The 21,821-nt window shown below is 39.4% G+C and overlaps 1 protein-coding gene across 10 annotated transcripts in view; it reads right to left on the bottom strand.

Moving 5' to 3' along the window:
- DNM3 (dynamin 3) overlaps nucleotides 1–21,821 on the bottom strand; it is a 194,127-nt gene that overhangs the window by 121,617 nt on the left and 50,689 nt on the right. For 7 of the 10 annotated variants that reach the window (XR_011337866.1, XM_069862400.1, XM_069862394.1 and 4 more), the window contains exons 10-15: nucleotides 21,236–21,374; nucleotides 19,358–19,444; nucleotides 15,607–15,677; nucleotides 10,982–11,030; nucleotides 9,292–9,321; nucleotides 2,501–2,614 (exon numbers count right to left, since the gene is read on the bottom strand). Coding sequence is in view for 9 of the 10 variants with exons in the window: in XM_069862400.1 (XP_069718501.1) it covers nucleotides 2,501–2,614; nucleotides 9,292–9,321; nucleotides 10,982–11,030; nucleotides 15,607–15,677; nucleotides 19,358–19,444; nucleotides 21,236–21,374 (490 nt within the window). In the remaining variant the exon portion in view is untranslated. Of the gene's footprint in view, nucleotides 1–2,500; nucleotides 2,615–8,061; nucleotides 8,080–9,291; nucleotides 9,322–10,981; nucleotides 11,031–15,606; nucleotides 15,678–19,357; nucleotides 19,445–21,235; nucleotides 21,375–21,821 lie in introns of all 10 variants that reach the window. The other 3 variants (XM_069862391.1, XM_069862393.1, XM_069862399.1) reach the window with 3 other exon arrangements.

Raw genomic sequence — 21,821 nt, 5'->3', positions numbered from 1 at the left:
ACAAAAGCTCATAGCTTTTTCTGCTGTTTTCATTACAGATCTAATCTCTTCTGTATAGTTATGTCTTATAATACTTTAACTAGTATTAGATGGAATACTCTGTGAGGTCACTGAATGTGCTCATCTTGGACATACTGACAACAGCCTCACAGTGCTACACAGTATTTTCCTTGCTTGGTTTTAAGCAAGTGGAAAAGCACAGTCGTGGTACTGGTCACGCAATAAAGTTACGAACACAAGCAACTGTATGCAGTATCAGAAACTAATCCAGAGTAGTATTCATGTAACTGATACTATAACTGGTTTACCCACACTGCTCAAACATCAACTGGGTATTTCCATATTTATAAGCCTAAAAGCATTCTTAAGCCCTGATTCCCGTCTCATCAGGAATGAAATCCTGTTGTACGTTTGAGCAGCAACAAAAATGTATCAAGAAACCAACTGTTCCTTTTGTTATACCAATATCACACAACAAATTTTAAAATCTTTTACCAAAGCAACTCGCTTCAAAATGCATTCCACTGTGGATTCTTCACTTACAAAAGCTGCAGCTCACAAATAAAGGAAACAATTCTCATCCTTCTAATAGCAATCGCAAGCAACCACTTGCATTCAGAGAGTGATTTTCATCTCAGAGCAAATTCCAGACTCCAGAAACAGGTTCAGCTTACACTAGAGTGGGTACAGAGCCCCAGAGGTCCCAGCAGCTCTCTAGCTCTGGGAAGCACGCTGGCAGAGCTCAGTGGCACACAAGCTGCTACAACAACCCTTACAAAGGGGTAGAGGTGCAGGGCGATGAACTCATCACTGCAGCAGAAGATCAAACAGGAAACCTGATTTTCTTCACACATCACTGAAAACTGCGGATCGTACAGGCATGGGGGAACACAACAGCACGCAATCATTTCAATGATCATCTGAGAACAGGATGTGACAACTACCAAACCATGCTGAAAGCAAGGAGAACATTTTAGGGAGACAAAATGTAATTGTAAAAATTGGAATTCAGCCAGGAGATCAAATATTTGCTTCTTTATTTTCAAAAGTCATTAGTTCTATCTCTGAAACAGAAAGTCACCCTTTCTTTTGATTAACCTAATGGTCATGCTGCAGCTTTGACCATCTTCAGAAAGGACCTAAAGCAAACCTTGCTAATTTTGCAAGTCCTACTGAGAAAGGCCCAGGGGGGGAAAAAAAAATCAACATAATTTTATGAGCTCTTTTGCAGGACAGAACAATTAAATTATACAATAAATCTGCACTTAAGGAGAAACTTCTTTCACCAGCAAAGCATGGAATTCTATGCTGTTATCTTCTTTTAGCACTCTAAGAAATTCCCAACTTATCTTCCATATTGGCCTGAATGATCCCCTAGTACTTTCAGGATTCTCCAAACACAACTGTTACGCAACTGAGAGATTATTTTAAAATATATATATTGAAATTAGACAGTGGACAACTCCCTTCATGTACTATTCTGAGATTCCCAGGTGAGTCTGACCAGTGCACATTCACCACCAGCAGTATTCCTGAAGTACCATCCTATCATAAGGACCAATTTCTGGATTTGCAGGACTTGGCAGAGCTCTGGCTTATGTGCATGCATTGTATGACCCCCTCCTACTGGTTCTACAAAATCCACTGCAGTAAAACTCTAAGTTAAACAGAATATCAGTTGTCTGCATAATCCCCATAAACCACCTCCCAGTTTTGTGAGGGTAAACCAGTGATTTGATTATTATTTAGCATAAGATGGAAAATTAGAGTAATATTTTAAAGCTTATTTAAAACTCTCTTTACCTGTGCCTCTTCCATCCAATGAACTGGTCTGCCCTAAAAATTACTGATACTGCACACATTAACCCCATTTTAACCTTCAAAAGTTAACAACAGGAGTGCTGTTGAGTTTTAGATAAAGAGTATCACTACTAGCATTGATAAAAAAATAATTAAACAGAACAGAAGAGAAAAAAATCAGTTCCCAAAGCATAACAACATGTTCAATAAAGTGAGCATGACTTGTCTTGTTTATCATAGAAATGCTTTTTCCAGTTCTCATATTACACATATTCTCATATTTTTTTGATTTTCAGTAGCATACTTTAAAATCCATACCAGGCTATAGTAGATGTGCAAGAGCAGTCCAAACAGGCACAGGACAATAATCAGAACATTCCAAAACAGGGGGTTGGGTTTGTTTTTTTTCTAGACCCATATGCGGAAACCACAGGAAGAGAGGAAAAAAGTAACCCAGAAAACCCAAACAGAAACACCCCAGAAAACACCCTATATTTACACCACCAACATTTCAACAGAAGTCTTAGAGGGTCAGCATTCTCCATAAATCAAAACCAGAAAATTTAGAGGATGCAGGCAAAACATTAAAACGATCTTTCAGTTAAGTCTGTACAAGCTGATTTAATATTTTAAGCTGATATTAGAAGACTGAATAAATACAAGTTCTTTTCCCAGTAGAAAAATGTTCTTCATTCCTTACCTCATCATCTTTATACCAGGACAAGCTTTCTGCAGTTAGAACAAACCAGTATTCCTTGGATCCTCCTTTCATGATGCCAATATTGTTGATGGTCAGCCAGCCTTTCCGGATGACCTGTGCAGAGGTGCAGTTTAGTTCATAACTCACTTGATATAATACTGCTTCTGCATTCATTCTTTTAAATAAAGGGTTACTAAATAAAACAAGACAAAAAAGGTAACAAAGTGAATACAGCATTTTCAGTCAAAAGTTTGGAGAAAGAGAAACCTAAGTACTAATGTTTTGTGCTTATAGCAAGTATAAGCGAATTAAGACATTTTAAAAGATATTTAAAAGAAATGTAAAGATATTTATTTGCTGTATAATTACACATCGTAAAAGTCCATACAACTTTATACACGACTACTCTGTTCTAGTCTAACTGTTAAGGTAGTTCTAGGAAACGCACCGAGATACCAGGAAAAGCACCTAGATTCTCGCAAAGCAAGTGGCTTCTGGCATACATTGGGAATGTTCAGAAGTGGTTGAATTGAGTGATAAAGACGTCTTATATAGTTAGTTTAAAATTAAGATAGGAAGTGGTTAGGAGAGGTATATTAGAGCTATTTTCCTCTCATAAGGCAGAAGAGGAAAACAGGTATAAAACCTAGGGCAGCAATAAAAATCAGGGGGGAAATGGATAAAGCAGAACTTCATTAAACAGATACAATGTGAAGATGAAAGAACAGATGGGAACAGCATTTGCTATAAATACAAAGGCCAGGAGGCTACATGATGCAAAGACAGAAAGAAACAAAAAAAAATTAAGAAGAATGAGACCAGCTTATAAATGCAGAATAAATGTAGAAACTTCCAATTTTATTGGAACATTTATTATTTTCTCAAATATATACACATATATATATGAGAAAGCAAATGTTCCTTCTTATCATATTCTGAACAAGACAACAGAACTCTCCCAGTTACACAGATACAGGGAACACCAGCCATTCTGTTTCTCCCCGCAGCAACACTCTGAACTTGCCTGTGAAGTACTGAGATGGAAAGAAGTGCTCAGAGAAGCCCTTCAGAACTCTCTCAGCAAGTTTCACAAACATGGACTTGGGTGATCAAGTATGAGTTTCTTCTTGCTTTGGGGAAAATGACGTGACATTCCCCTCATAGGGTTTTACAAGACTGGTAACTCCAGTATCAACAGCGTCAGAGAAAAACATCACTTAATAGCTATTCCTTGCCATCTATAAAAGTTTTAGAATTAGAATTCACACTAATTCAGCATACACTCCATGTAAGCTCCCTGAAATATACAGCCTTGGAATTGCATAGAGCAAGGGACTAAGTTACATTTGATAACTAAACAAAGAAAGAGATCCAAAGTTGCATCTGAAAAGCTGGCAAAAGTATCATTAATGTGCATAATCCAAGAGTATCAACTTCTTTTCAAGGAAGCAAATAAAAAACTACTCAAGTTCCAGAAACAGCCTGTGGGTTTTCAGTCTGTAAGAAAATTGCTAAGTTGACTTGGTTCTGAAGACTGAGATAACTGGATACAATGCCCACCAAGAGACCCAAGGGTGCAGCCAAGCAGACTGGATAGCAGAGCCAGCATCAGAAAAGTTTCTGCAGAAGTCTGTCATAATTTTTAATACTTATGTTCATTGGAAAAAAAATAAGTGGAGAGGGGGCATTACTGTTTACAAACAGGCACAGAATGCTTGTCCAAGTGCAAGTTAAGGGAATTACACTGATATGAACTCAATTACCCATCACATCCTCATTTTATTTTATGATGTTTACTGAAGCGAACTTTAATCAGGAAGCAAGCGACTTGTATTTATAGCCAGTGTACTGGCCTTCAGGCCGCTGCCACAGAACAAGCTGCAGAACCAAGCAAATTTCATTTCTTTCTGTGCTGATCTACACAAATGCAAATGGAAGAAATTTTAGGGAAAAAAAACCCAGGCAATTAAGGTTTCCCAAACACTTGTACTGAGCTCCACAACAAGGTGAGCTATATTTGTACTAAACACTTCACAGCGAATGTGCAAAGGTGGTTACTCCCACGTTATAAACTGCAGTAAGAGGCTATCAGAGAAGATGCTGCTGAACCACACTGTCTACAGCTGAAGATGCTGTGCTGCTCCCTACAGAGCATATGCCCACATACCCACATGCAGGAAGCACAGGCAGCCAGGCCTGCACACTACTGGCAACTGGCTTGGACAATCAGCTTAGAGAGGGTAAAAGATCGCTAAAATGCAATAGTGGGGATAAAGCAGTGGTTTCTGGAAGCACTCCAGTGAGAAACCCTGAAGTAGCATGTTCAAGAACCTTACAGTTGAAGAACTCTTAAGAAGGAAGGGAAGTATCACACTCGGCTTATTCTATGCTTTCCCTCATCATTACCATAGGCTTTGTAGCACATTAGCAGAGTCAAATTTTCTGTTTTGACAAGAATGCATTCATAGAATCATGGAATCACCAGGTTGGAAGAGACCCACAGGATCATCGAGTCCAACCATTCCTATCAAACACTAAACCATGCCCCTTAGCATCTCATCCACCCGTGCCATTTGTACCACATCCACTCGTGGTAGAGGTCTCAGAACAGACCAAGACAAGATTTTAAAATCTAAACTATACAATCCATTTAAGAAGTAATGAAGCTCTTAATACATCTAACATAGGAACTACATTAGTTGCACAGCCCTAAGACTGTCTTGCTCTGGTCCAACACATCTTCTCACGGATGCACAACCACCACTGCATGTGGACAGACACAAGCTGACTTACTAATACAAACACTGGTCACTGTCTTGTAAAGGAAGAAATTTGCGAGTTGTTGCCTCAAAAATTCTGTGTGCTGAGGATTAGATCCAGCTGTCATTCCCATGCAATACTGCATGAAAAGCAGGGCACCAAGCTACAGCAGTATCTTGGGTACATTTTTCACATGCAAATTTCTAGAACTATTTATATATACCCCTCAGGGAAAATACAGTACTGTGTTCTCTAAAATATCCTGGATGCTAAAACAGATCACAATCAACCACAATACTTGGAAGTAGTTTCAGGGGACATCAAGAGAGAGAAGATGAGCTTAGTGTGCTAAGCCTCATGTTCTTTTCATTGCATTGTTCCTGATTTCCAGGTACATTTCGTTAACTATGAAAAGCTACCCTTTCAACACTCTCATTATCAGTGTCGGGGTCAAGGCAATGGAGATGTCAGATCAAAATGTAAGGACAAAACAAAGTGAGATTAAGCAACATTGTTTTACCTTCCAGAGAAGCCAAAATACAGCTTAGAATCCAGACTCAAGCTATATTTTTATAAATAAGTGCCCTCCCACAGGCAACAAGCAGCAAACATTTTCAAAGAGACTTTTGAAATTAAAAATATCTCTGAGGGAGTTGGGGGGTGTTAGGTTTTTTTAAACCATTGTGTTAGCCATGTTGCATAGCACTTCAGCTAGAAAAATTAAAGCCGTGTGTTGCATTATTATTTTCACTAGCTCATTTTTCTGGTTGGTTTTGATTTAAGAGATCCATTTCAATATTGTCTGTCATATTTCTAAATGTCACTCTCTGCAAACCAGACATTAGTGACATGAGTTACTTTTCACCTTTCTGAAGTTCATATGGACACTGCCAGAAGCTAGTGAAGACAATATTCTGACCAGTAGTTGGACACCATGTACAGGATGAATAAGAGATGACACAGTTCCTTCCTTCAGGGTCCAGATAGCTAATCTGGGTATCTGAAAAATGAAACTTGGAGGATACGAATGCATGTGAACAAGCCAGAAGGAAGTCATTTTCTCATAGTTCAGCTATACAAAACCCAAATTATATCTGTTGTTCTTATTCTCCATCACTTCATGGAACAGGAAAGCAGGATTTGACACAATAAGTACATTTTATGTATTGCTGCATGACTTATTCATTCCATTAAATCAAACAAGTTATTTGTAAAAGAAATACATTACAGAATCAAAGTATTATATTTCTTTAAAAGAAGTATTTGAAATATGATTTCAAGATAAGTGAAACTGGCTGGGCAGACAGAAATGCAAGTGGGAAAATCATGAGACTGGCTACTTCCACAACAATACAAGCAGCTGCATTTGTTGAGTTAACACAACTCTGTTAACATTATGTTATGTAATTTCATTGAAATAATTCTGAATGCATAACATGGCTCCCAGCACTACTCTGTCTTCTTGTCATGGTAATAACAGCAAGTGTTGCCAAATAGTAAGCTCACTGAGAGAAACTACAAAAACTTCCCTAAGTCATCCTTAAAAGTTGGATCTTTGGGTTCACGTAAGAAGATTCTCATACTATAGAAGCTAAAAAGGAACAAGAGATTACAGGGAAAACCTAATACAGTATTTCATTGTAATTTGCCAAATGTCAGAACATAAACTGCTCAGATCTGTTCTGATACTGAACACAGATGAGATCTTGTGACATTGCTTCCCCAAAGTCCACAGCACAATATATCACATAAATTATGACAGTGGCTTAAGTCCTGAGCATGTTTACTTTAAAGAAATATTTAGTCTTTACTGAAGCAAAGTACTCATAAGTGAAAAACTGAAATATGCTTCCAAAGTTAAACAAAGGCTGAGACAATTAAATCAATCATGAAGGAACATTGACTTAAAAAATAAGTATAGTTAAAGGCCATTTAGAACAGCAACCCCTCTCTACTCTTGATAAGACGAAAATTCAACAGCAACATGTCTTATTCAAGGATATTTCAAAATTTAGCATCATTAGGTTGTACGTGGCACCACCTCTTTTACAGAAACACAAGTATTTCCTAACAGAACAGCCTTATCGTGATTTTTTGTGACCACCTGACTGACCATGGCACGATTTTCCATTTCCATCTACTTGCTTAAAAAAATTCTGTAAACACTTTTTTTCTAGGTCATGCAAGGTAACAAGATTTAAATATATCTGAAGAAAAGCAGCAGCAACGTATGCTACAAAGCAGGATTAAGAGAAAAAAAAGGAGTTACTAAGAAAAAACTACTTAGCACAATAGCTCAGGCCAATGATGGGGTCTGAATGCTACCCGTGTTCAGAACAAGCTCAATCAGATTGTTGGCCTAAGGCTGTAAAACAGGCAGGTCAAACAAATGCTTCAAACCTAAACCTCCATATCACTTTGACAGTGACTGGAATCTCATAGTTCAGATTAAGCCTCTCTCCAACTACAGGGGCTACCTGAAGAACAGCAGCAGATTTTGCTGTAGAATTAAAACACAAAATATAATTTCATATAAATTATATATAAACCTCTAATTTGAGTATCTTGCATTCTCACAGATAGAGTATCAGTTGCGCATATGGAGAAATGACACTTCCATCTTCAAAGGTTTATTATGAAGGGGAGCTTTAAACACTAAATTTTAGTCTCCAAAACAAATCTCAACACAAAAAATGCACAGTTCAGAGTGGGTCAGCTTTGAAAAAACAGATCTTGCTAGTGCGCTGTGTAAATCCAAGCATTACACTGATTATTTCAAGCAAATTAGAAGACAGACTAACCTGTGGCTTAAAAAGAAACTTTGTGGAGTCAGGTCAAAACCTCAGGCGGTAGCAAAGAAAAGACAAACAAAAAAGGCCAAAGATTAAGCATGAGAGGATAAATTAGTAGTAGAGGGAAAAGGAGCAAAAAACATGTTAAGAGGAATTGGCATTATACTTTTTCCAAAAATGCAATATTGCTGCACTCATCTTACTTCCAAGATATACAGACATAGTTAACAGTTATTTGCTTCATTCCAGTTCAAAGCAAGCTACAAAGAAGAAAAGCAATGGATTGCAAATGAGTATCCTATCTGGGGAAAACTTAACAATCTTGATCTCCTGAGAGATTAAATTCAACTGCTGTTTGAATTGGTGCTGCCTAGTCCTTTTTCCTTCACTGAACATTAGTTTAAGTTTGCTTGAAATAATAATGAACATAATTTGATGATGTGGCAACAAACTGGGAAAATGTTTATGTTTGCATCATAGATATCACCAAAGAATGCACATGGTACTTTGATTGATTTCTTACACCTAACCACCACTGAACCAAGAGTAACTTGTTATAAAATTAACTGTTGTTTAGGCAATTAATTCTAATTAGTAATATTAAAGGCATTCAGATATTTATTTACTCATGAGGTAGAAGGGTTAGAAAAGGAGTCTGTCCATGATGTATTGATCATCCTGGTGCTAAGAAAAGAATGCTAAAAAGGCTTTAAATATCTCTATGCCTATAAATAAAACCCACTTTTTTATCAGAAGTAGTTCCTTTGTATAAACAAAATATCAGTAGCAGTACCTGTACCCATAAACAGCACGTTCATTTAAGCAATAGCTAATGTTTCCTTTGGATTACCAGAAACTTATTTGCCCACCTTTCAAAAAGAGGTTTCCTAAGAACAGAGGCACTTACAACAGATAAATACTGCTTTCCAGTTATATAACAAAATAAACATCGATTAGTCATTTTAGTTTGAGAAACTCAGAAAATTATAAAACATTAATTTTACTTCAAGTTTTCTATAACATTAAGTTATACTAGTTCATACTTGTAACAGCAGGTTAGTAGCAGTTAAGTGATGAACTGCAACTATACTTTGTTGGGGAAATGTTACAGACAAGACAGTTTAATGTTAAATAGTTTAGTAGCACGTATTCAGCAAACCAATAAGTTAGAGACAAACTTTGCGCCCTGAGAAGCTAAATGAAAAAGCAACAATAAAGCTTACAGAACTTAGCTCGTACAATTTGCCTTGAAGGCGGTAGATTGGTTCCCTGAAATAGCAAATTGCAAAAATGAAGTTTTATTTCAGAAATATTTTCTCATTCTTTTCAACTCCAAACAATTAACTTACAAGCATCTGTTCATTATCTTTAAAATAAAAGGTTCAGCAAAGTCCTTTATACCAAAAGTAACACAGCTTCAACATTTAATTTAAAATGCCAAGCTTTTTCTTCACTTCTTTAGAAAAATAACATTCACTTAACTAAAAAAAATAATTTATTTCATTTGTGTATTTTTGAAGAGTCAGATAATTGGTCCATTTCCCTTTTATGGGACACTCCAAAGTGATGGTGGTTGTTGTGTTTGACACATGTTCAGGCACAGCTAGATAAGAAGGAAATCTCTTCTCTGAAGGGAGAAACTAGTCTTTGAAGCTGTTTCAGTGTTTAGACCTTTCAACTTTTTTCATTCTAGTCCAAACTATACATTACATCAAAAATGCCACTCATGCTGGCCAGGCTCTGGGAGACCATCATATCCAAGAAGTTAATGGATTATTTGAACTAACATCTCAAAAATCACCAGCAATTTCTTGGTAGGAGGAAGAGGTTGGATTTTATTCCCAAGAAGATGACTAAGTTTTTAAAAAATGCTAGAACTCACATCTACAACAGCAGAAAAAAAGAGACTTTCTGAAACCTCAGGTTTATCACCTGAGGAATCTGAACTCAGTGGTCACATTTGAAAACCTTGATCTTTCACTCTGAGCACTGTTTGACCAAAATGCATGTGAAAACATCAGGAAGGTGTTCAATTTAGGTAATTATTTATACAAAAATTGTCTTATTTTAATTAGCATTTCTAATATCCTTTTCGTGTATGTACTAATTCCATAATATTTTCTTTCTGTTTAAGACTTTGCAAAACCCTCAAAGGGAGCAGAAACCACCAAAGTTGTAGCATTTTCATTATTTTCATCTCATATGAAAAACAGGACTGATCCTGCCACGTACTGAGCACTCCTGGCCCACACAATAGCAAAGAAAGAAGCACAGCTCAGGAGCACTTAGCATCTTGCAGAATCAAACCCATAATCTTGCATGATAAAAAGAAACAAACAGGTAATTTAATTAACGAATCTCAGTGAAAATGCTAATTAGTATTAGACCATCAATTAGATATTCTGTATTTAATTTGAGAGACGACTACGGTACATATTTAACACCTTTGTGTATTCAAATGAAAATTTTCAGAAGAGGTAAAGGCAAATCTGCATTTCCTTGCTGAATTGCCCTTTCACCGCTATTAAGCTGTGAACATGTAAGAACTAGTAAAACAACTAGGATAAAAACAGACACAAGCAAGTACTCACCAGAGTTTTGGATTCTGAAATTCGCAAGTTTGCAGTTAATGACAAAATACATTGATGTGTAACATGAAAGAGTCGATGTACTAAATGCCACGGGAGGGGAGGCACTAACCAGCAGCGCAAGCAGTAGCAGAAATATTAAACATTAAATGATAACAATGAAAGTCAGGTGGCTCTAAAAATTCGATAAAACAATGTGGTGATGATGACAACGCGTTTTTGTATGTGTTTAAAGCATAAAAGGTAAGTGATACACTTAAAACAAATAAACGCAGCCAAGAAAACCAAACAGCTTGGATTAATTTACGCATGCCATTATCCATTCTCTGTTAGGTGCCTACCTGATTTCCCACTGCACTTTTGTTAACCTGACTGCTTCTTTGTTGGGCACTAAGGAAAGCAGAGGAAAAAAGTTATACTGAAGAAACTTGAACTAGACCAGTTCCTGAGGAATAGATTTTAGCAGTAATAGTTGCTTCTGGTTCCAGCACAGAAAGCTAGAGCAACAAAGAAACACAGCAAAATCATTGCATATACGTGCCTATTTCAACTACTTTTTCTTACAGTATAGGAATGTCTGTTTATACTTGTCTGCTTGGGACAGAAAGGAGATGCACAGCAGACAGGTTCTACTATTCATCTCCTTTGTAACAACATCCTACTAGGATTGGTAGAGGTTACTGACAGAGCACAGAGAAATTATGGCTCAAGTGGGTCACTTTGAAGACATTAGCCTCTAAAAATTTTCAGAGGAGACAAAAAGCAAGCCACTTCTGTTATGCAGTGCAGTACAACAAAAATCCTCCCCTGCTGGAGGTTCCTTAAACAGCTTTGTCTTGACAGTTTGTTTTGGATATTATTCTAATATTTATATGTGCTTTGAGGGTGTAAATATAACCAACAGATGAAGCCATCACAAAGCTGGTTCAAAAAGCTGGAAACTTAAAAGAATAAACCACATTTGAAATTAAAATATATTTTAAATATTTTGCTCAGTTCTTGAACTCTGGTAAACCCAGTTCCTGAAACAAATCACGCTCCTGTCCCAAAAAGTTGCCATCAATTCTAAAAGCATTTGTATTATGTGGGGGTTTGGAAGTGTTTGAAAGTGTCAGGCCACAAAATTAAAATATTGATGGAAAGAGGAAAACCAGCAGGCTCTGGCTACTTCACCACCAGAGCAGCCACAGGTGACACCAAGTTTTGGACTAGATTTTACCATCTGGGCAGACATTGATTAGCTAAAGAAAGAAGCATATAGATTAGATCAGCTACACACACAGCTCTGAAAGAGTCAGAAAGAAAGGTGTGTTTGGATCAGAGCATACAGGCGAATCCTGCAGCTGGTTTGCTCCTAAGAACTGCTGAAGCACCAAACTCAGCCCTGTCCCAGTTCAGATCCCACCTGTCGGACCATACAGTATCAAATCAGCAGTCCACATGCTGTTGGTGAGAAGATCCATAAGGATGTTTATTCCATGTGTCTATTTACTGGGCTTAGTGCTCAATTATCCAGACCCTTTTGATCTGTGACAAGTAATGTCCCCTCAGGGGTCCGTAATGGGACCAGTGCTGTTTAATATCTTCATCAATGATATGGACAGCAAGATCTACTACACTTGCATCTCAGCAAGTCTGCAGATGACACCAAGCTGAGTGGTGAAGCTGTCACAGCAGGACAGGATGTCATCCAGAGGGACCTGAACAAACTGGAGAAGTGGGCCTCTGAGAACCTCATGAGGTTCAACAAGGTCAAGCGCAAGGTCCTACACCTGGGTCAGGGAAATCTGCAGTTTTAATACAGGCTGGGGGATGATATGATTGAGAGCAGCCCTGCAGAGAAGGACTTGTGGGTGCTGGTTGATGAGAAGCTCAACATGAGCCAGCAATGTGCGTTCACACCACAGAAGGCCAACTGTATCCTGGGCTGCATCTAAAGAAGCGTGGCAGCAGGGCAAGAGAGGCAATTCAGCCCCTCTATTCCGCTCTTATGAGACATCAAATGAAGTCTTGTGTCCAGTTCTGGAATCCCCACATATGAAGGATATGACACTGCTGGAACGGGTCCAAAGGAGGGTTACAAAGATGATCAGAGGGCTGGAGCACCTCTGCTATGAGGACAGGCTGAGAGAGTTGGGCTTGTTCAGCCCGAAGAAGAGAAGGTTCCAGAAAGACCTTATAGCAGCCTTGCAGTACCTGAACGGGACCTACAAGAAAGCTGGGGAGAGACTTTTTACAAGGGCAAGGAGTGATAGGACAAGGGGAGAATAGCTTTAAATTGGATGGAGGGAGATTTAGATAAGACATCAGGAAAAAATTTCTTCATGGTGAGGGTGGTGAGGCACTAGAACAGGTTTCCCAGGGAAGTTTTGGCTGCCCCATCCCTGGAGGTGTTCAAGACCAGGCTGGATGGGGCTCTGAGCAGCCTGGTCTGATGGGAGGTGTCCCTGCCCATGGCAGGGTTTGGAACTGGATGATCTTTAATGTCCCTTTCAACCCAAACCACTCTATGATTCTATGACCAAATAACACTGAGTATCTCTGGTACTCTGTTCAAGTTGCATAAGCTTTGGTGCATAAATAATGATTAAATAACACGCGCATAGAAAATACAGCCCTAATCCCTCACTAATTTTGATCTGCTGTTTGAGAAACACATGAGATGGCTTTAGGAAACCTAACTGCCATTCTTTTGGTTTGGGTTTTTTTCCTGTCATTTTGCTTCTTTACATTTTATTTTATTGCCTTAGGAAGGGTAATTACACCACTAACATCATACTAAGAAACCCACACCATTTAGAAATAGCCCAGACATTGCTCCTCTATTTACTGTTACAAATACAAATGACTCTATGTAGACTGAAGCATGTAGCTATGTCTGAGTTACATCAACTGGAAACAAACCCAGTCCAAATATTTTACCACTCATTTTGCTAAATGAGACAAACATTAATATTCTAAGATTTCACAATTTGATAACTACACAAAGTTGTTCTAAAAACTGGCATTCTTAAATCCTTCTCAAGCCAATTCACATTGCACTGTACCTGCCTTAGGCCTTGCAGTGCTGCAAGGTAGTTATAATGTCTTGTGCTCTCATTTTTATGAACAAGGTTCACAGGACTTGCACTTGTAGAACACTGCAGTCACATGAGACAGCTGACTAGAAGACTCAGCAGAAGAAAGGAAATACTAAGGAATCCAGGCAATCTGTAGCCCAGGATGTTTAGACACTGCAGAAGCCCATATGCTACCCAAAAATAATTTGATTTTTGAGTTCTATCTTAACTGCTGTAATGATAATACGATTACATATTAAAATATTCTACATTTAAAATTGTTCTTAGTTATGCAAGTTTTTTCTTCCAGTAGAGCACAAGTCAAAGATGCTTTCCTTCCCATCAGCTTCAACAGATAGAAACACTTGCTTAAACTCATCAGTGAACTTAAAGGAGCCATTTGTTACCTGCTTATGCCCCACACAAAGTGGCCAGGATTTCTAGATCTCAACTGGCAAAAGAGGAAGCAGCTTTCTCAAGAAAATGAACTCAGGCATTGCAACTCCTTGGAAAAGACACAGCAGTGTGGACCATTCTGTCCATGGTCCCACCAGCAGCATCCACGAGGGGTACTTTCCCAGGGAAGACAGACAACAAAACAACTCCAGATATACCTGACACTCCAGAATCCAAGACTATAAAACACAGAAGGTTCCAACTTGACACAAAGCAGTCTTTTCACAGGAGAAGAAGCAAGCGTTGGAACAGGCTGTATAGAGAGGTTGGAGAAACTCTGGTTTTGGAATTTTTCCAGATCTGATCAGACAAAGCCCTGAGTAACCTGGTCTGAACTCAGCATTGACCCTCATCTGAGCAGAAGGTTGGACTATGTGACTTCCCAAGGTCACATCACACTCCATGAATATATATGGAGTGTTTTTAGCAGGCTTTTTCCTGTCAGAAAAGGATGAAGAGAAGTAAATAGCAGGCAGGTTGTTATCTTGACCTCTAGAAGGCCAGCCACCATTCCTACAACATCCTGTCATTTGTCAAGAGAACTGAGAAAGATATCTAGGACCTACAAACAATTCCAGAGAAAGTTGTTCAAACCAAACACATAAACAGTGCCTGGCTTTGCCTTCTCCCTTCCTAGCTTACTGAACTCCATGTTTTAAACCTTCAAGGCATACTACCAAAAATGCAGACCTTCCTTCATGGCGCTAACTTGAATAGGCCATAGTATAATACATATTGCAGTGCCAAACTTTGTTGCCAGCATCCTACATGAATGAAACCAGTCATAATTCCAAAAACTGTTATGGCAAATACAGCCTAAATATGACTGAAGGAATATTTATTCTTCAGAATATTTATTCTTCTTTAATGTTTTTACTGGTGTCAAAATGCTGGTATGAAGTCCCTGAGGCATAAATTTGCTGGAAACTGAGGGAGAACATTCTGGAGAATATTCTCACAGCCTTTTCAATTAAGCAAGAAGAACGTCAAACCAGGACCTGCAGGGCATTCTGCTACTATTATTCTTTACAGTCAAACAACAGGCACACTTCTAATTCAGTGACATCCATTACTCTGAGCAAAACCGTTTCACACGGAATCAGAGCTCCCAAAAGATGCATTCCCAACAACGTGGAAAGACCACCAATATTATACATTTCTCTGGTCCTAAAATGGATACAGTGGTGGCATCTGCTTGCTAAAGCTGCTTCCCAAGATGCACGTGATTCCAGACCAAAACATAAGCTTTAGCTTCACTGAAACCAGGCTTGTACACTGCAGAGAAGAATCCCTGTACAAGTGTTCAATACTGTGCATACTTAGAAAGAGTGTGCTTCTGCACACTTAGGACTTTAGAGATTGCATCTTCACTGTCACTCTTCAGTGTGTTTCGAATTAAGTTTAAGAAACCTAAACTGGCAGTGTTTTTATAACAGTCTCTATATACGTACTTTGCAAAGCCAATGAAGTCTTCGTGATTGGTGTTGATGTAAGAAACTTGGATGTCAATGAGCAGCAGCACCTATTAGGGGAGACAGGACAGCAAAAAAAAAAAAAAGGGTTGGGTACAGTGGAGGAGAGAGATTGAGGAAAAAGATGGGAAAACAGAACAGAATTTGTGAGTTTCCTGCAGCACTGAATATTCCTTTCAATATACCATTATATACCAATATACCATTCAAGACAAAAGCAACAATATTTTCTAAATCCCCCCACTTCTTTTTGCATGCTTGTTTCATAAGTTAGGCTACAGAAGAGGTATTACCTATCCCTATTTTTTTGCCTGATGGACCTCATTTTTTACTATCTTGGCACTTGACCACTTTATTAAGATCAATCCTACAAAGCCAGAAAGCATTTAATAATATATAACATAGACTCCAATTCTACATTTTGCAAGTTAAGCAAGAAGTGAAAGGGAAGCTAGGCCTGTCCCAGGAAATTTACAGTCGAGATACTAGACAGCTATTCTGGTGCACACATCTGGCTTGAGAGATAGGCTAGTCAATAAAATAACAGAATGAATGGTTTCTGTACTTATCAGTCACCAGGCCTTCAATAGCCCAGAGACAGAATTTCATTCAAACTTGATAATATAATTTGGCAAAGAACTCATTAAGATATTAGAAAAGGCTCACTCCCACTCTTGAACAGCTTTTCTAACATACACAAAACCACACTTTGCCCCCATCTTTTCAGTTTTCCACTTATCAGCAGAGAGCAAGGCAAAAAATCTATTGCTATCAAATGGTAGCATTTACTCTCCTTGAAATGTAGAGTTTTTTCTGTACAGCTCCTCAAATACAGCATCACTCCCAAATTCTTCACAATTTCCAGAAGATATAGATGGAATATATTGATATTCCAGAAGATAGTGGAGATTTGGGTCTAGCTCTTACCCCTGAAAACATCCTCATTAATTTATTAATGATAACTGCTAACAGCATAAATAATGATGTGAATATGTGACCTAAACCTTTTTGACCAACTCTTGGCATTTACAGAAAGCTGGCATTTTGTTCTTTGTTCTGGGAAACTGCGAGGTATGTACACACAATGAAGAACAGAATAATAAGAATAACAGACAACTATTCTAAGCAAATTGTATGTTCCAATTTTTTAAATAACCAAGACTGCCAATTAGAATTTGCTGCAACCATAAGCCCAGCAAACACAATTTTTAAAAAATTATTTGTGAGACTACATTCACAACACAGGTTAAAGGAAAAGCATCACACATTGAACAGCTCCCTAGCCCGCACAGGGACAGGACTAAAGGGCTGGGAGTTCTGTTGTCACACTTTGTGCACTCTCCAGAAAGTAATTCCTGTTTCCATGTCCAGTAGATTTTCTCACATGTAATCCAAGGTTTGAAGTTTCCCGGATTTGGAAGGCTTAGCTGGGTGATGAACGTTCTGAAGTTTCTCTGAAATAGTTTTGGGGTTTTCTTAAAACTTCAAGGAAAGCAATGCTCAGAAAAGCTGTATATCCATTAATCTGAAATGGTACCACTTAACAAACACTTGAAAATATGCCACAACCTAAAATTACCAACTCGATAACAGTCCCTGCCTTTCAGAATGGTAACAGGAGGAATCTTTCACGCTCATTTTAGAATCCAAAGGAGAAATTTGTTATTTTTCAGATTTGAGCCACTTCCTTTCAAAGTATACAGTATTCCTTAGGAGTCTGTTCCAGTGGTTCTGCACTACACACCTCAGCAAGCCTGTCAACATGACCAGAGGCAGTTGGGGCCAAGTTGCTTGGCTGAGCCTACACACCAATGCCATTGTTCAGCAACACAAAATTTGAGACATCCACTGCCTGGCTTGTTGGTTTGTCAACCCCACAAGAGCCCCAGCACAATTGCTTGTGGGCCACACTGTAATTAGAACATAAGATTGGTATGTTAAAAAAACAAACAAACAAAAAAAACCCCCAAAACAAAAACCAAACTGGGAACAAAGCAGAAAAGAGGCTGGGTATTTTTGTGTGCATTTGTTTAATCATTAATCTATTTCCACAAACATCTGTAGAGGCACAGCTAAGATGGCGCACTGTGGCACAGGAACAAACTGACACTACTTTAAGCCACCAATCCTAACCTTGAAAGACCAGATTAGGATGTTCTGTAACAATTCCAGTATTATCTCCCAAAGCTTGGTGGGAGAGGAGGGAGGCACTGAAACTCCTAAGTCTGAGCACCAGCTCCAGGTCACACACTTCTGTCTCCAGGTGTTGGGGGGATCCTCTCAGCACATGCCAGCATGGAGCCAGAGTCATTCCTCTCGCTCCCCCAGGGACTCTTGGCGCTAATTCTGATCTTCTGCAGCAGTTCTCCTGGCTCCACACTCTCTCGATCACAGCTGCAGCACCAGAACAGCACCTGAGTGACCGGTCAGCACTCCCTGATGCCCGGTGTAAACATTAAGTGGTCCGTGACATAAGGTGTGGCTGCAAGGGGTCCCTCTGAAGCACACTTCACTGCTGTACACGCCACGATGGCAACAGAGCACCTACAGCAAGGCACCGCGCTGCTTGCCCTTTGTCCTCTCAGAGGAAACAGATCAGCTACCAGAGGAGAGCGGTCAACAGCTCACTGTCCTGATGGAGATCGCTGACACGTGGCATCCCTCAGGGGACCATACTGGTACCAGTGTTGTTTAATATCTTCCATGACAGCAGGGATCAAATGCACCTTCTTGGCAAGTCTGCAGACAACATCAAACTGAGTGGTACAGCTGACATGCCCAAGGGACGGGATGTCATCCAGAGGAACCTGGACAAGCTTGAGAAGTGGGCTTGCGAGAACCTTGCGAGGTTCAACAAGGTCAAATGCAAGGAGTAATCCCTAGTTTCAGACTGGGAGATGAAGGGATTGAAAGCAGCCCACATGTGAAGTATTTGGAGGTACTAGTGGGTGAGAAACTGGTCATGAGCAGGCAATGGGCACTCACAGGCCAGAAGGCCAACCGTATCCCAGGCTGCACAAAAGGAAACAGCCAGAAGGTTGAGGGAGGTGATTCTGCCCCTTTACTCCACTCTGGTAAAACCCCACCTGAAGCCTTGCATCCACATTCGGAGTCCTCAACACAGGAAGGACACGGGCCTGTTGGAACGAGTCTGGGTGATCCAAGGAATGGAACACCTCTCCAATGAGGAAAGGCTGAGAGAGTTGGGGCTGTTCAGCCTGGAGAAGAGAAGTCTCCAAGGAGACGTGGGCTTTCAGTATTTAAATGGGCCTACAAGAGATAGCACAAACTTTTTAGCAGGGCTTGTTGTGGTAGGACAAGGGGTAATGGTTTTAAACTAAAAAAGGGGAGATTCAGAGTGGATACAATGCAGAATTTTTTTACAATGAGAGTGGCGAGGCACTGGCACAGGCTGCCCAGGGAGGTGGTGGCTACCCCATCCCTGGAAACATTCAAGATCAGGTTGGATGGGTCTCTAAGCAACCTGATCGAGTTGATGATGTCCCTGCTCATTGCAGGGGGCTTGGGCTGGATGACCTATGAAGTTACCTTCCAACCCAAGCTATTCTGTGAATGGTTCTATGATTCTTGGAACAATTTCTCTCCCCTTCTAAGAGCCTGCTGGAAAAAAGTAGTAAAAAACCTTTCATTGTCTTCTTGTACTTTGTACACAAGAACTTTCCTCCTCCATACATCTCCACAAACTGTTAGATCCCCTATTTATTCTCACCTGATCCTTGGTCTTCTCTTCTCTTTCACGGATGTAGCCAGCGACAATTCTTTCTGTTTCCTCACACAACCTGGGATATGTTGCCAACTGAAAAGCAGAATTAACAGAAATTTACACCTGCAAGGTGGCTTCAGTAGAATACAAACAGAGGAGCCTCCAGCTTTCCTCACTGGAGGGAAGAAGTTATTATAAATGCTTGGGCTAAAAGCTAATTACATTACAAATCAAGTCTTGCTTGGTATTAATAGTCATTTCCCAGAGAAACTGGAAAGACCTAACCCTTGGACTGTTTCTGTGCTTTGCCTCATGGAATATTAAGGAAAAGACACTTCAGACACGTGAACCATAGTTTATCAGCCTTGGGGTGAGGTTTATCCATGCTATTCTTCTCTTGAGCCCAATTCCAGAGTGCTTCTTTAAGTAATTACCAAGTTTCTTGTTCTTTGAAGACTCCACCTTGTGGCAACATCGTTACATTTCAACAATACTTTAAAATGTGAACAGCAAAGCACAACATTATGTTTGGCCAATAGCACTGAGAAACTAATCTGCACAATTAATTCACATGACGTATCTTCCAAACTTTCACAGAAGCTGAAAAAACTGGAAACCCCACTTAAAATACTGCAGTGAATCCACTTCTCTATGATCTTTGTCAAAGATTGTGATCCATTCCTGTACTGAGAAATAGCTCCCTTACCCACTCATTGGTACAAAAACATGTGCTATAAAAAGGAATGCAAAGGACAACAGGCTGTTTCTCAACAACTTCAGCACATCTGTGCTCACATGCCAGAACCACCCCTGTATTTGCTACCCTTTGGGTACTCTGCACTCTGAGATGGCAGGTGAGACACAGGAGCAGCAGAGAAATGATAACTGAAAGTCAGAAAATGTTAGTTGTCAAAGACAAGTGAGTCACAGAAAGCTGACAACCTTCCTATGAAGTGGAAAGGCGGGGGGGAAAGTGTTTCATATTACTCTATCTCACATGCTTCTTCAGCCACAGCTGGGGGCAAGGAAGTTTGAGGTTCTTTCTAAGAGCATATCATCACAAGCATATGCTTCAGGAAAACCATCCCAAAATACTCACAAAACTGCAACGTTTAGTTTTGATGAACCTATTTCTTAACTTGTGACGCTTGCAGGCCCTTGAGCTAAAAGTTTAATTGACGCACACAACTTTCACATCAGGAATTTCAATGCTCAGCAGTTCTTTCCCATTAAACATTCAACATTTCTGTGCAGCAAGCTGATTTGTCAAGACTAATGCAAAGACGTACAAATACAAGGGAGACAAAAATCTTCCTAGCTTTCCACTTCTGACTTCTTGACAGCTGGGGATCAGACATCATGGGGTTGTGTACAAAATAAAGTGCAGGTGAAGCTGTAGATCACAAAGAAGTGTGGTGCTACTTCCAATATAGAAAGAGCATTTTTCTTTCCTTGATAGACATCTGTGAACACATTTGAGGCCTTAGCTTTAGAGAAGTTTCACTGATTCTTCTTCTTATCGGCACTGGAAAAGAAAACTTTAAAATACAAGTTTTATTCCTGATCTACACATCCACAGGATCACTGCCTACGTTCTGTTTTCAGTTCCAATGGGAACATGGTTTTAAAGAGGAATCTGGGGGCAATTCTTGACTCAACAACACTCCACTCATGACGTGTATATTATTCCTTCAAGACACAGGAATAAAAAAAATGAACACTTTCAGTATTACATTGTTTTGAGTTTTGCAGAAATTGTAATTACTTTACATACCCTTCCCCTGTACAGCCAGCAACTAGATCAGGAATCTCTCCTAATACCTCAAACGTAAGACAGGCCTTGTATTATCATTAACTTACACTTATGTTACCAAAACAAGTTACCTTTTTAGTGCACTTCTTGACAGTGTTGATTAACTCTTGCATCACCAGATCCACGCTTTTTAAGCAAGGTCCTTTCAGCTTGACTATCTGTTTTTTAACAATGGCTTCAAAAGCCATATCTGGGGTAAACAAACCTGTTCTGTGGAGAGAAAAGAATATGTAAGACAGTAATACAAATATCATGCAAGGAAGTTTTTTTCTACTGAATCCCTCATATCTTCATTTTCAGAGGCTTACAGATGACAGACCATAACATAAACAGCCTTCCACAGAACTGCATTTGCTCCTTTCTCTTTAAAAAACAATGCACCACTGTGAGTAGGAATAGAAGTAGAAACCTGCCTACTACTTGAAGATGACTGCAGGAACTCTAAAGAGTACAGATATAATACAGTAAAATCTCTCAGCAGTGCATCAAACCTTAGGTAAGGATGAATGGCATCCCCCAACCTCAGCCCTTTATCGTGGCCTAAAATATTGGTTCCCACACCTTTGGAAAAATTGGGGTAGTGTATTTCATGTTACATCCTCTGACAAGATATACTACTAAAATAAGGTTGAAATGGGCTACAAATGATGTACATAA

The sequence above is a fragment of the Phaenicophaeus curvirostris genome, chromosome 8 (genome assembly GCF_032191515.1).
Source record: "Phaenicophaeus curvirostris isolate KB17595 chromosome 8, BPBGC_Pcur_1.0, whole genome shotgun sequence".
In the NCBI taxonomy this organism is placed as follows: domain Eukaryota; kingdom Metazoa; phylum Chordata; class Aves; order Cuculiformes; family Cuculidae; genus Phaenicophaeus; species Phaenicophaeus curvirostris.
The sequence above is the reverse complement of the archived record's forward strand: the minus strand, read 5'-3'. Positions and strand labels throughout refer to the sequence as shown.